The 14,918-nt window shown below is 36.6% G+C and overlaps 1 protein-coding gene, 1 long non-coding RNA gene and 1 other non-coding gene across 4 annotated transcripts; 1 reads left to right on the plus strand and 2 right to left on the minus strand.

Moving 5' to 3' along the window:
- Window positions 1-1,379: 1,379 nt before the first annotated feature.
- Window positions 1,380-4,085, minus strand: LOC140926820 (uncharacterized). The gene is made up of 3 exons (XR_012164484.1): window positions 3,964-4,085; window positions 3,753-3,795; window positions 1,380-1,476 (listed from the first exon to the last, which is right to left on the minus strand). It is a non-coding gene; the product is annotated as an uncharacterized lncRNA (long non-coding RNA).
- A 74-nt stretch (window positions 4,086-4,159) lies between these two features.
- Trnak-uuu (transfer RNA lysine (anticodon UUU)) lies at window positions 4,160-4,232 on the plus strand. The gene has a single exon. It is a non-coding gene; the product is annotated as a tRNA-Lys (tRNA).
- A 2,652-nt stretch (window positions 4,233-6,884) lies between these two features.
- LOC140928275 (syntaxin-16-like) lies at window positions 6,885-14,865 on the minus strand. Of its 2 annotated transcripts, none has more exons than XM_073378014.1 (10): window positions 14,661-14,865; window positions 14,446-14,534; window positions 13,889-13,907; window positions 12,007-12,040; window positions 11,318-11,424; window positions 10,359-10,521; window positions 9,218-9,330; window positions 8,360-8,503; window positions 7,731-7,811; window positions 6,885-7,236 (listed from the first exon to the last, which is right to left on the minus strand). In XM_073378014.1, the coding sequence occupies exons 1-10, from the start codon at window positions 14,742-14,744 to the stop codon at window positions 7,132-7,134; spliced, it is 939 nt and encodes a 312-aa protein (XP_073234115.1). In that variant the 5' UTR covers window positions 14,745-14,865; the 3' UTR covers window positions 6,885-7,131. The 2 variants fall into 2 exon arrangements, with proteins under 2 accessions (XP_073234115.1, XP_073234114.1); XM_073378013.1 differs by having other exon boundaries at window positions 6,886-7,236; window positions 14,640-14,865.
- Window positions 14,866-14,918: the final 53 nt, after the last annotated feature.

Here is a 14,918-nt window from a genome sequence, read left to right on the forward strand (position 1 = left end):
TATTCTTCAAAGAAATATGAAAGAATGGCACAAGAGGCCGTGGACATATGTTTGCGAGTGCTAAAGGAAAGAAACAAAAGTAGTTTCGACAGCTACAGTGTCAGGAACAGTGTATTGATCATATCCAATATAAAATTTCAGGATTGTCGCGTGCACATTTTTTCTGACAAACTTGCTCGAATATAGCTGCATACTGAGACCTCGTTTACACGGGTCCACCAAATTTTTGAATAGACTATGACATTTTCAGCAGATTGAAATAAACGCGACGAAGTTGGAAAAAACGCGCGAATTTATTTAAAAAGTGTTGAAGTTCTCGTTGCCGTCTTGTCGTTGCATATTCGTAGTCATCACGTGGACGCGCATGCTCGATGGAAAAGCAAACGGTTGCTCGCAGTACTTTCTTTCCCATCGAAGCGTAGCGTCCGGCCTGGAGAAACCACTGCTCGCAGGGTACTTCCAAAACTAACATACCGTATTTATTCGAATAAGCGCCCAACCTCGAATTAGCGCCCACCTCCAATAAGCGCCCATCCTAAAGGCAGAAAAAGTTAATAAGCGCCTACCCCCAAGCATTAAGTGACGAGAGTAGTATTGATTATTATTTATTCACTGGCTTACACTCTCTAGATTCATGGTCTTCAAGAATGTTGGAATTTTATTCAAAATAAACATACTACACTGGCTGAAAATGGTGAAAATTTAATAAGCGCCCACTTTCGAGGTCCGAAAATTTAATAAGCGCAAAGGGCGGTTAATCGAATAAATAAGGTACTCCTGAACTGATTCGAGATCGAGCGCGAATTGTGAGAAACATCGAGTATAATGAAGAAAAAAATGATTTCAATAACCTCTCTTATTTCAGGATAAACCATTTCAAAGTAAGAATTGAAATTTCTGAGTGTTTAATGGGTATAAAAGCCATTAAGTGATAAATGTACCTAAAAGCATGATGCACAAGGAAAGTAATGCTTGCTTACTCAACATATTTCAGTCCCGCCATGATTGTTGCTAAAAGACTAAACTCTCTGATGTCAGCTGGACTGTTACATTCCCTTATATACATCTGTTCAGTAAAACAACAAACATGAAAATAGACAACATTGCTGCAACAACTGAAATAAATACAGAACTTAAAATAAGACTGGACTGATGATGACGATGATGATGATGACGACGATGATGATGATGACAATTATGATAATTTGAAGAAAGTGGTTTTCAATAATGCTTCATCTTCGCTCCAAGTGAAGAATTAGAAAATAGTAGTGATCATATTCACAACCAGTCCAATCAAAGTGTAACAGTCAATTTCAAAACAGGTTACATTTGTAGCTGTACATGTACATTCCTGAACTTCAAGTTCCTTCTGCACCTCTTAGTAAACAGGCTTAGGTTGTTGAGTAGGTAAGATGCCAAATCTTCTTTTTAGGGTCACTCTGTGCCGGGAATACTTGTCATCTGGTGAAAAGCGTGCTGAAAAATACAACATAGTGAATGGCTGACGGCTGTGTCCAACCTTTTAAAAATATATATATATATACAGTATTATATTTCAAAACTGGATTACCAGTGAAAAGAGGCCTCTGCTGGCAGGAAAATATTTGTTTGTAATGCACAAATTATCACATTTACATCACGGCAAATACAATACAATATAATACAATAATTTTATTAACTCTCCCTCAGGGCTATTCTGAAGTTAATTTACAAATGCTAAAAAGAAGGGGATAAGAAGAAAAAAGCTTGGTACAAAAATAAAAGCCTTAAACTATGCACGTGCAATTACGTTATCTCTTTGGAGATCTAAACTAAATCAAATATTAACTATTTAATGCATGGGGTCTGCACCCGCAATTCGTGTTTGACGATCCTCTTAAAGGTACATAGTGACGGGCTATTTCTAGTGTCTGAGGTCAGAGAGTTCAAAGCACTTACAGCGCGATAGAAAAATGACCGTTGTGTGGTAACTGTTCTGCATAGAGGGAGATTTAGATTGTCCCTTTTCCTCGTCTTGTAGTGGTGTGTATCTGATAGCTTACTGAGTTTACTACTCAGGTAGTAAAAATGCGAATTTGTGTCACATGACCAAGTTTCCACTTGACGTACCATTATTTCAACACATAAACTGGCAGTTTCACGTGATTTTTTTGTCCATAAGAATCATTTTGAGGTGTTTTTATCCGCTCATTTTCTATTTTGAGAAATTCTCACTTGAATCTGACGATTGCTATCTGCTGTATACGTGGAGCTTAAACGCTCTTTTAACAAAGTTTTAAAATGCACCTTACAATAAAATACTGGAATAACTAATGTATACAAATAAATTTAGCCATCTATGATGTACTTACAAAGAATTAAAATCAAATAATGAACAATCCTGGCCTTACCCATAAGCTTGCTTAAAAAGTACAGACTTGTTTAAATAAGGTAAAATCTGTGGTAGTTCTAATATCATGGACCAAAATATTCAAGAGCTTTAGAGCCACAGCCATAAAGGCTCTGTCTCCAAGTTTCAGCATAGTTTTAAAGAGGTATTTTGCCACCGTAGAATGGATCACTGTAAAAGTAGCAGGGTGATAATTGAACACAATAATACCATATTGTTCTAAACTTAATAGCAGGCAAAACTTTGGTGCCCAGGGTAACACTCTTACAGCTGAGTTCTGAATGTGCATTCCCCTGAATGAGAGCTGGAGTGTTGCCTTTTATAAGCTCACCAAAATATGTCAATTTTTCAGAGGTAAGCAACCAGAAATGCAAATGGAGGGAGTAGCCTGAATTTTTGACATCCCTTTGAGTCACTTGCCACCCCATATACATATACATCTGTGCCTCAGCGAGAGAAATTCCACATAATTAATCCAATAGCCATTTTTGTAGGGCTCCAAATGTAAATTTGTTTGATTTTTTGTTTCTCCTGCTCAATTATGGTAAAGTGTTCTTCTGCAAACAAGCTCCAGCAAACTCAAATGCTTCTTCTAAGAAGAATATATTCCAAGAATATTGACTATTTTGTAGCAGATTCATCGCGTTTACATTTGACCTTTATGGCCTTTTATCTTTTGTCTTCATAAACAATAGCAAAAACAATATAACTACAACATTAGCCAATCAGAGCTCCTGACTAAATTCTGGATTGATTTTACCTTATCAGTATCAAATTTCTGTTGCTAAAGTGCAGACACCTCCCCTGTGAAACGTCCCTACCAGCCATGAGCGAGGAGAGACGCTGTATAATTGCAGGCTAAGCCAAAATGTGACTCTCAGGTCTCCACTTTAGTGATAGCACAGTGCAGCGTCACTCTGTTACAGGACCCGTGCCGAAATTATGTGAGAGCAGAAGCCCTAGCCGGTATGGTTTTTGTGCTGGCCAAAACCGAAGCTTTCTGGTACAGTGTCAACATAGCCTAAATATCGACAATATCCACTAGCAGGCAGCAGTACACTAGGTACAGTCAACTCTCGGGGACAGCTCGCTATAATGGACACGCCGATAAATCCTACTCTCCCTAATGAGGACACTCAGACTTGAGGTCCCAACAGTGTGCGCTAGAGTTGGCCAAACCATGTCAACGTTAGCTCTTACTCCGAAATGTTCTGGTTTCTTCCTGAATTATACTATGTAAACGCTGTTTAGAGGTTTAGAAGCCATTCTTTATCCCGTTTTACCCAAGCCGGGATAAGAATGGCTTCTAAACGTTCGTTCTTCCATGCGCTGCGATTATAAAAAAGGGAAAAGATGACAACACCTGGATGAGCAGACTTTGTCGGGTGGCCTGAAGGATCGATCTTCTGCAAATCAAAGAAGAATAATCGTTTTCGAGTCATTTTGCGAATAGAGTAAACTTATGATTTGAGTGACCTCTACGCACGTGGACTCAGCTGTATACACTTGATAGAAATCACGTTAAAAAAGTCTTTAAAAACCTTAACAAAAGTTTGATCTGCTCTTAAGCTTACCTTCAAAGTGTAAACTCGCTTCCCTTTGTCGTCGAGATAGTACATAAGATGCATTTTAACTACATAAACTACAATTGCTATCAAACAGAAAATGGCACTGTGGCTCCGCATCAAAACGAGGCGATATTTTTCAATGGTGTTTCTTATTCTCTCTTTACAAATAAGGAGTGAAAAATTTCCCTTTCTTTCAGAGCGCGCCCGGTTAGCTCAGTCGGTAGAGCATCAGACTTTTAATCTGAGGGTCGCGGGTTCAAGTCCCTCATCGGGCGAGCAAATCTTCTTTTTTTCACCCTCTACAATATTTAAGTGGATATTTTTCTTTTTAAATTCGAAATATTTTGTGCCCAACTGACCTGAATTAGTAAATTGTTAAAAAAAAAATATTTGGAAAAAACTGAAAGGTTTTTCTGCGTCAAGACATGGCAAGAGTTTGTGGAATACAAAGACGAGAGTTGTGCCAGTGGCGGTGGGGGCATTGGATCAGTGTCAAAGACGACAGCTCAGTTAAAGCAGTTGGGAATCCCAGACATGAAAAGAACAATTTCATTGTATTTAGAGCCTATTTCCACACTATATTATTGCTATGTTCACTTCTAAACTAAAGTCATTTTTCTTGGTATAAGAACACTTTAGTTCCCTTAATGTTTGTGTGTAGTGTTTTGCTTCTTTTCCTCGTACAATCTTGCATTATTTTTTTCTCCCCTTTTTCTTTTTTGTTTTTGCACTTGCACGTTCAGCCATTTCTACTTTTATTTAAAGGTGGTCCTATTCATAAGCCTTATTGGCTTCCTTGGGCTCCCTTGCCTCATCTTTTTTTTTAAATTCCATGTATATATATTTAACTTGTATGACAAAATGATAATAAAACAAAACAGACAATAATAATTCACCACTTTAGAAACAAGAGGGATTAAGACCAAGTTAACTTTCGGATTGTTACTAGGGACACAGGCAATAGGAAATAACTGACTGGAACGTCCCCTGTAACAGTCAACACTCCAGTTTCGGCTCCAGTTTCTTTCTCGTTCCTATGGTGATGAATGCAAATTTCTGCACTTCTTTGATATCAGCACTTATCCTTAGAAAGGTGATAGGAGTCTGAGGTCTCTGGTTGAGACTTGACTGGACTTTGTTTCCCCAGGGAAACCCTCTGTTTTATTGGATAATGACAATGATGATGATGATAATAATGATAATAACAATAATAATAATAATAATAATAATAATAATAATAATAAATTATTATTGTGAATAAATTATTTGGCCCTTTTCTAACAGAAATTTGACAAGCTCCCTTAAAAAAATTTCGTTGAACTCAGTCTCATAAGTGAAAAATAATCTTTAATGCATTTTTGAATATCATGCTGATTTAAATTAGTACAACATGAAGAAATTATTACTGACTTAATGGATGAAACATGGTTTCGACCTTAGATGAACATTCTGCATGTACACAAAAATTACTGGTATTACCTGCAGCTGTAAGCAACAACTTACAATAATTTCAATATAACAGATTTTTAGTGTGTAAATACTATAGAGGCTGTTGGGCTCTTTTTTTTCCCCAGAAAATTCCACTTGCCCTGATTTTTTTAGTTCCCCTCCCACCCCTGCCTAGATTTCCTAGACTACTAGACTCCTCTTCCAGTTTTCCTGTGCCATCAATCCCTACCAGCCCAGCTCCACCAGTAAAAATTCTTAGCATGCTATCCATCAGGGAAGAGTAGATTTTTTCTGCATTATTTCCCACTGTGCAGATGCTATGAACAGGGAAACCAATCACCCATCTTCATTAGTTATTTCATTTTAAAAAATGTTTCTTAGATTTGTATTGGCTGGTTTGATACAATCATTTAAGATTATGATGTCCATTGCATCACAGTTGACAATTTCTGCAGAAACCGTTTCTTCTGCCAGGACTAGAAGCCAGTTCCTGAGATTGCACAAGTGACCGAATCAAGGTAGTGCCCAAAGTATAGCCTCAAGTTTCTTTTAATAAACTGCTAGATTAGATTAGATAATATTTTCATATAATCTGCCTTGCATCTTTTTGTAAATCAAAGGAAAAATTTAAAATTTGATCAGAGTAATTTAGAAACTTATTCCATAAATCGCTTCAAATAATGAAAAAGGGCCAGGATATGGTCCTCTCATCCGTGTCTTTGCTTTGTTTTGTCATAGTATTGTAAGGGGGTGGGGAGATGGTGGTGAAGGTGATACTGCTAAGACTGACTGATAAAAAAAAGAAACTCACTAAAAAAGACTGCAAAACTTAAGTATTAGTCTGAAATGTCACACATCCTCCTCCTAACCCGTGGAGGGCACAGAGGAAAGAGACGTCTGAATTCTGAGCATTAAAAATAATTATGCCGTTCAATGACGCCACCAAGTAATTTATGCATTTTTGCATAAATTTAGATTGCTTAACAAGTTGGCAGCCATAAGTCATGGAACAGTGAACAGCAGCATGCATATGGTCGATATGAAGTTTTCTGTGTTTTGAGTGCCATAAAGCTTGACAATAAGGCCTCCTGAATAATTAAATGACTCTGTACATTTAATGTACAGTGTGAAACATGACCTTGGACTTGGAGTTACTGTACTGGTAGTGCATTTTTTGTTACAAGTGCCTAAAGTGAGACTGCAGTTTTGGAATTAAAAGGTTCCTCGTCAGTTACTACTGTGGTATAAGTTTTCGCTTTGTCAAGAAAGGCTAACTCTAAGGTCACATTTCAAACGCTATTTCAAACTGGATGTTTTCCTTAGTGTGTTTGGCCAATAACAAAAGGTTTTCTTTTTCAGAAAGGTTATAGCCAATGAGAAAATACCTATCATAATTGCAAAAGTAGTTGATCTCACCAGACAACATTTCAACGCTTGGAGTTCAGATGTCTCTCTCCCCCGCACCCTCCACGGGTTAATAGGGGGTGGAGATGAAAGATATTTCAGACAACTTCACTGTTTGCTAAACATAATTCCAAAACTCTGATGAAAAAAGCAGAATTTCTAAACCAAACTTTACTTCAACCAAACACAAGTAAAGTTTAACATTAAAAAAACTTGAGTGATAAAAATGTTCCTCCTAATTTAATTCATTTCTTATCAAATATACAAATTAATATGAAACAACCTAAATAGATTATTACTCAATAATCAATATATTGCTTATCATTTGGCTTTTGTTATTACCAGAGCTAGAAGCATTATTATTACAACAATAGCTAAAAATATTATACATAACATCTTCCGAGATGCTTTCTGGTGCTTCTCGCCCTGCAAACAAGACAAATATATAATTATATGATTTAATTAGTTGTTCTAGTTCAGCTGGGGAGAATGTCCAACCATTTTCCATAGGTTCCAGAGGGTCTAGGGAATCTTATCCCAGCACAAGGGAGTGGGGAGGGGTCTCTGGTTTATGGTGATAGGGAGGTGGAAACATCCTTCGTGGTCTAGAAATCATGTAGTGGTTTTTTGGGGATTAAACTGGCTTTTTGAGTTTATTGGCATGAACAGAAAAATCTTTGTTTAGGCCTGGTTTTTGCCTCCTGGGACTTCTTGGTGTCAAACAATAACATTTACAACAATTAATCTGAAATGACACCATTCCTTTTTTTTAATGGAAAAGGCCCAAGAGAGCAGAAAATTGAATGCAGAAAAAACTCTTTTCTTTTCGATAAGGACTAAAACTTAACAAATGAGAGAAAAGCGCAAATACTTAAAAATGATCTTTGAAAATACCACTGCCTCTTCCAACAAGTACTGACCTTTCTAAGTTGTTCTAGGCCTTCTTCCACTTTAACAGCAGCTTGTTCTACATTGTAATCTATTCTATCCAAAATAGTTCCCTGTGGAAAGAATGAGCAAGAAGGATCAATCCAATGAAGTGATTTAGTTCATGGTCCACTGAAAAAGAAACAAGATTCAAACATTCAGCTTTCAGAAAACTATTCTTGAAGCTTCATAGATAAAGAAGAAATTTTTAAAGCAGGGTAAGTACTCTTTTGAGCTCCTCAAATTCTATGACTTTCCATGAATTTTTCCATAACTTTTCAACTTTTCCATGACCCGGTGTTAAGCTGTCACTGGAAAATTTTTCCTTTTCAGGTTATTTTTTGGCCTAACTAAGTTCAACAAACACAAAATCTGTTTTTCACCAAAATGCATGCTACTTCAGCTTTTTAATTTCTTGACTCTATCTTGCATTGTCCTTGCTTGGACATCCGTAGTAACTAATTTATCAAACATAACTTTAATATCCCATGACTTTCCAGGACTGACAATTAGAATACAAGACTTTCCAGGCCTGGAAAATGAAATTCTAAAATTTTATGACTTTCCAGGTTTTCCATGACCCTTAGGACCCTGTAAAGGACAAATAACATTCTTTAGTTACCTGCTCTACTATCATAGTAGCAAGGTCTCGGAATATTTCATTTAGTTCTGATATTGATTGCACTATTGACTGTATTTCTTTCTCCCTATGCTCAATTAAAGCTGAATTGTCTTCAACTAGCCTCATCTGATCAGAAGTAAATCCCTGTTAACAAACAACATGAAATATAAAACAATGTTAAAATGGCACAGTTCCCTGCCAAAATATCAAACTCATGCATAAGTGGTCAATGCAAACACAAAGAATAAGTTGCCCAAAGACAGAAAGGTAAAACAAGCTTATATAAAGCAGACAAAAAGTACCACATACATGTAAGAGTACTGCAGAAAAGATTTTATTTGAATTGTCACATTTCAGGATTAGCTCCACAGACACAAATGTTATAACCAGCTAATAAAGCATACATGAACGGAATGGTGAAGGGGTCCTCTCATGAAACACCAGCGCCAATAGAGCCATAAACTCAAAGCTCCTGTAAGTAGACATCCCTACTTACAGCTACCATAGTTTACAAAACACCATTTACACTCCCATTTAATTAATGTCTTAGTTAGTATTTTTATCAGCAGTCAAAGACAATTAAGTTGCGTATGTAGATGTACTTTCTTATCCTTTGTAATGCAATAGGCTGTATGCAAGAATGATTCCCTCATCCAATTCCCAGGGATGTTTGCTCACAAGAGCTTCAACAGCGCTCACAAAATATTATTCATGCCAGCTCAAAATATTGTAAACATTATTATAACCATCAACTGACAGCTCTAATGAGACATTGCAACTTGCACATGACTGAATTGAGATCATTAAATTTTGGCACTACAGCTGTGTGTGGTTGGTTAAATGAAGAAGATCACTCACTCTATCATAAAGTTCATCATCCTCAACAACATCTTCATTCATGAGTGCACTGCTGGTAGCTGGAAGACCAGTGTCAAAATACTGTCTTTCCCTCTCTTCTCGATTCTTCAGTCCTAAAAAGGGAAATTCGCTAAAGCGTTACCAGCACGTATCTAAATGAATCAGTGTGTCAACCTTAAAATGTGTGGTTCAAGAAAATATCCATACCCACCCCAAGGATGGTCACTGGAAATTGCAAAGGGGAGGGGGGTCTTAAAGGCTAAAATATTTTTTAAAGGAAGGTATGAAACTAAACTGAAATTTCCAGAGGGGTGGGGGCATTTAAACCAAAATACATCCTTGCGGGGAGTATGAATATTTTCTGGAACAACACAATAATGGATGATGATGGAAGTTATGCAGAAATGCAACAGTACATTTTGAATTCCAAACTGGAGGCCAGTACAAAAGAGTTGAAGGTCTCAACTTTCCATAATGTTTTTGTTAAAACTGGAACAGTATTATTAAACACACTGTAATGATGAAATAATCCAGAGTAACACTGTCATTTACATTGTATTTCTTGCTACAAAAATCATGTCAAGCTCTCACTACAGTATACACACTATACTCTCACTCTCACTAAACTCTCACTTTAGGCAAATTCTTGTTGTGAAAGGGAACAGTAAACATAAGGAGTCCTTATTTTAGGGTAGCAATAGTATACAAACATGTTCTAATCGGATGAAAACAAGACACGTTTCGCCGCCAAACTGTTGAAGTTTGGACTAATGTTCACGTGTAAAGTAGGTAGCTGTTTATCAAATTTAGAGAGTTGCAAATCTCCAAAGAATAATTCTTAAAAGCAAGTGTGCTGTTTCTGAGCAAGAAATATTAATGAAACTTGAGAAAAATAAAAGATGAAAGGAACGTGCTGATCCAAAACATGCAAACAACTTAACCTTTGGAGCGACAGTTTGCTTTAACAGCTGTCAAACTTCAAATGTTTGGTGGCAAAACAGGACATGTCTGGCACCCTATTAGAACATGTTTTTTGGTCTCGTGTCCATGCTTAGATGCAACCAACAGTAACAAGAATTTCGGGTTCTAGGGTGCACTAAACCACAAAATAACCAAACCCAGTGACATCTGCAATACTCACTTTTCAAATATGATGACTGTCCTCTCCTGAAGTTCAGGGACAGATCCTGTAGACTGACAGCTAGTGATGACATGACATTTTTGAGAAGACGTTGTTCTTGCTTTGAAGTGCCTCTACTTTGCCTCCCTATTCTTTGAATGGAACCTTGACACTGATGGAACATCTAACAATAAAAGAAATACAAATCATGTGGTTTTCAGTTTTATAGTCAGTAAGGTAAATGCAAGAGAAATTACTGAAAGTGTTTGTATGGCAATCAGATGTCAAGTTATTCTCTAAAACCTTTCTGGAATAACATTTGCATGTTGCTACTGTAATTCCTTACAAAAAAAGTTTTTTTTCGGAATTTTTGTCAATTTGTTGACATTGGCTGTTAGCAGGAGTGAAAGGTTAAATATAATTTTTTTGAATATGCCAACTGTCTAAATTTCGTCACCGTTTCCATAGCATGGTGCAGCCAAGAGTAATACTACATACTGTCCCCTGAATGAGGAACTCAACAAAGTTACATACATATGGGGATATATACCAAGAAGCTCCACCCCAAGGTCCAACCCCTCGCCCTTTTACATACCATTTCTGACAAAAAAGGTATCCCTTTCATAAAATTTCTATTGAGAGATGGTACTCCCTTTACAAACCTAATTTAGAACTCTGATCCCTTCTATAGGCTAAAATGCACTGACTTTAAATATGAATAAATCACAAAACTAGAAAGTTTTCTTGACTTTTTCACAGTCATAAAATGCATCTGTTAGCCCTACTGGGTCCTTTAACAGATCAAAATGATAAATGTTCCTGCCCTTTTATATACTTCCACCAGTGAAATCTCTGCCCTTTGGGGTGGAGCCTCGTCATACACGGCATTATAGGGAGTACACCCCAGGAAAACCTCCCCTCTTCCTAAAAAGGCACCTGTCTAAAAACAGTATTCATTGGCATAAGGCTGAAGTACAAACCTGAGTGATTTCTTTCGTGGTTATTTCTATTGTCTGTTCTTCATCCACACTGTCATCAAGCGTTGGTCTGTTCAGGTGTCGATCATGAAGAGTTGACAACTCTTGCACTAAAAAAAATGATTCCAATCTTTAATTACCTTTTCCCTTTTTCTCCTATTAGAAAATTTTCGATACTCAAGTAATTACCATAAAAATAAAAAAAAATCAGTAACAGTTTGGAGGAATATTTCAAAATTCTCATAGCTGTAACACCACAAAGGTGATGACACATCAGAAAACAAACTGTTAAAAACAAACACAGCAGGGTGTTCATTAGGCATCGGAGATTGGGGAATTCTCAGTTTACTACACAAAATTCTCCGGCTAATGTTCGGTAGCCTATACAGGGTTGTCAGAAAGTTTTGAAGTAGACGGCTGAGTTGTTAAAATAAGCAGCCAGTCCAGAGATATTTTATTTAAAAATGCCATTTGTACAGAAATGCTAAGCAGAGTAGCCGGCTGATACTAACCAAGTAGGCGGCGATATTTTTCGCAGGCAGCCGGCTACTTTTGACAACCCTGCTATGACTATTTATACTATATTCTCCTGTAATGTTACACGTTTCTCCTGCTACCAGAATTCTTAATGAAAACCCTGATATAAAATCTAATATACTGCCTAGAGCAATTTAACTTAAGCTTAAACTTACTTCTTTGCTTTATCCTAGTAATTTCATATTGAATCTACGTAAAAAAAAGGAAAGGAATTGATAAATTCAAACCTTGACACGACTAAAAGAGGAAATAAAAATTAAAATACAGTAGGGCCCTGGTAACTTGAACTTGGATAACCCATGTTCCCTGTTAACTCCTGTCTCACTTCCCTGGGATTTGACCCTACTTTTCAGTCACTTTTACTTGGGTAACTCAAATTCGCCACTAACTCAATCTAAAAATTATAATATTTGTTTCCCTTCATCAGAATTTACCTTGATGACTCAAATTCTGGTTCTTGCAACTTACCACAAATGCCATCCCATTAGCTTTTAACTGGGCTGCCTCAAGGCATGCCCAGTTCATAAATTTGATTTTGGATTTTTTCGGTCTCCTACATTAAAAAATGAACACTTTTAATTATCAACCTAGTAACCCAGAGGGCATTGCTTGATCCATAAAATATGTTTGTCCATCTTCAAAGAGTCTGTTTAAAGATTTATTTATTTCTGTTTAATGCAACACACGTCTTTTTGGAGGTCTAAATTTCAGATTAGGATGAAGAACACTGTCTTGTCCGGCTAAAACAGGAACTTTGAGAAATTTGCACACAAGTTCATCTCATAGCCTTATTAGCGAGAGGGCAAATGAGCAACAAAGCTTCCAGAATACAAAGCTTCACCAGGAGCTTTAAGTACAGGTGTACTAATTTGAGAGAAATAAAGAACTGAGGCAAGTTACTACAAGTTAGGAACAAGGTTTGGTGACTTAGCATACTAGACCTTACAATATTGTTATCAATGTGACCCAGAGTTTTTGCTTTTGCTTGTATCTGCATCATTAAAATTGTGCATGAACAAGTGTTATGCTTCTCCTAATTTCTGTGCCTCTATGCCCTATTCAACAAGTACAATTGATGTTAGCATTAGGGAGTTTCGATAAACTTTGAAAGTTTACAGCTCGCTTTAACAGGCATAACTTTTATTGAGGTGTAAACTAAAAGCCATTGAAAATGGGAACTTTAAAAAACCCCATATAAATTGATTTCACTCACGCATGACACTGATATATACACAACTCGTATTTTACTGAAGGTGTTCTGTATACGTACACTGTAAGAGTGAGAAGGTAAAGTATGCGTAGGGTTTTCACTATAAAAATGTCAATTATTGACCTTCAAGATGAATCGCTTTTAAACAAAAAACAGTTTTAAGTTTGTGTTCTTCAGTACTTTGAACCAAACTCATATTATGGTAAAAAATCTGTTATCGACCATTTGATCTATTTACATTTTTTGATGTAGGCGCTAATGGATGTGAGTAATCTTTAAACTTTTCAAGGTCACAAAATGAAAACAAACTACATGTGTAATTCGTTTTTTAATAAGTTGAAGAAACGTGACAAAATAAAAGGAAAGAATCTTGAAACGTATAAATACTTTTGTCTTGTGCCACAATGCATTTTATGACGACTATAAATTATAGATTACTGTTTATTGATCATATTTACTAATAGTCTCGGTTGAATAAGGCCCGTGTATCGTGATAGGTTTTGAGGGTTGTTTTCTCTTATAAGCTGTTTGCTGTCTGTTCTGGTTAACTTATTTTTTTCATGCAGTAAAATATTTCTGTATAGTCTAGATCTGTCACAATTTCTAATGATATAAATTTAATTTGCACTCTGCTGTATACTGAAGTGCTGAAATATCAGTAAACTAGCAATATTTACACAGAAGATTGACAATTCAGTTGATCCCTATAACTTGAACCCCCGCTAACTTGAACTGTTTTTTGTTTCTCTTCAGAGTTCGAGTTTCCCGGGTTCTACTGTAAATTTTTGGGCGAGTTAAAAACTTGTGAAACTATAGCTTATACCTACCTCTTCCACAACATCAACCCTGGAAAATTAAGAGAAGTGAATTAGAATGCTTTGGAATATCTACTGAGCAAAAGACAAATCTAAGTTGGACAACTGTCTTTGAACCGAAAAATTTCAAGCCAGCCAATTTTTATGGTCCCTGTCTCAGATTCATTCCCATAATCTAACACAAATCAAAACGAAAGTTTACATACACAGCAGCTAAGAACATAATTATTGGCTTGTTTTTTTGTGTTTGTTTTTTGTTCATTTCCTGATAAACAATAGTTGAAAGTAGCTGTGGTTTTGCCATTCAATATTTTAGAACTTTGGCTTAATAAAAAAACGATTATGGGAAACAAGGCTTAAGCGATGCTAACTTTTTAGTCAAAAATAATAATCCATGCATTGTATTTTAACATACGTGCATTTAATCATAGGTTACTAGATCATACAGTCTCGTATCTTGAATATAGCTATATTGACAAACAAATTTCTATTTCAGAAGTTAATTTTATTTTAGAAAAAACATCATCCTCACACTCTAAATTAGACGATTACCAAGAAATCATACCCACCATTGCGGAGGTAAGGAGCTTATTCCTCCGGTTTGAACGCCAAGTTCGAGATCGCTTGTTCTTCGAACGAGTGCTACTGTGTCATCGTCCTGGTTAAATTAAATCAAAACAAATCATCATCAGGAAAGTTCTCCATCTGGTACGATATAAAACAAACAGTGTATGTTTTGTGGCAGTATATGTCAGTACAGTACCCCAGGGCTATCACTACGTACGGAGTCACCGAGTGAATAGGCCTTGAAACGACTAATTTCAGTGCGAAGATTGATATAAATCTCCGTTAGATTTCTAGTAGCCATTTTCCTTCCAACGTTCTGTTTGCTCCCTATTGGAGGGAGTTCTCCGTGGCCCGAATAGAAGCCGAAAGATTCCTTTACTCATACAAAGGTTAAAGATCCGCCATTTTTGCCCAGCTGCCAATATTTTCGTCCGTGAGAAACTGGGCAGAGAATTGGTTCTTCCGTGGCGAAGAA

Source organism: Porites lutea, chromosome 2 (genome assembly GCF_958299795.1).
Source record: "Porites lutea chromosome 2, jaPorLute2.1, whole genome shotgun sequence".
NCBI lineage: Eukaryota > Metazoa > Cnidaria > Anthozoa > Scleractinia > Poritidae > Porites > Porites lutea.

Bases quoted from the DNA above. Each gene is read 5' to 3' on its own strand.
- LOC140928275 (XM_073378013.1), bottom strand. From the start codon at position 14,744: ATGGCTACTAGAAATCTAACGGAGATTTATATCAATCTTCGCACTGAA. The intron at 14,535-14,639 runs GTACTGTACTGA...TAATTTAACCAG, and splicing joins TACGTAGTGATAGCCCTGGG to GACGATGACACAGTAGCACT. The intron at 7,237-7,730 runs GTCAGTACTTGT...TCTTGTTTGCAG, and splicing joins GCCTAGAACAACTTAGAAAG to GGCGAGAAGCACCAGAAAGC.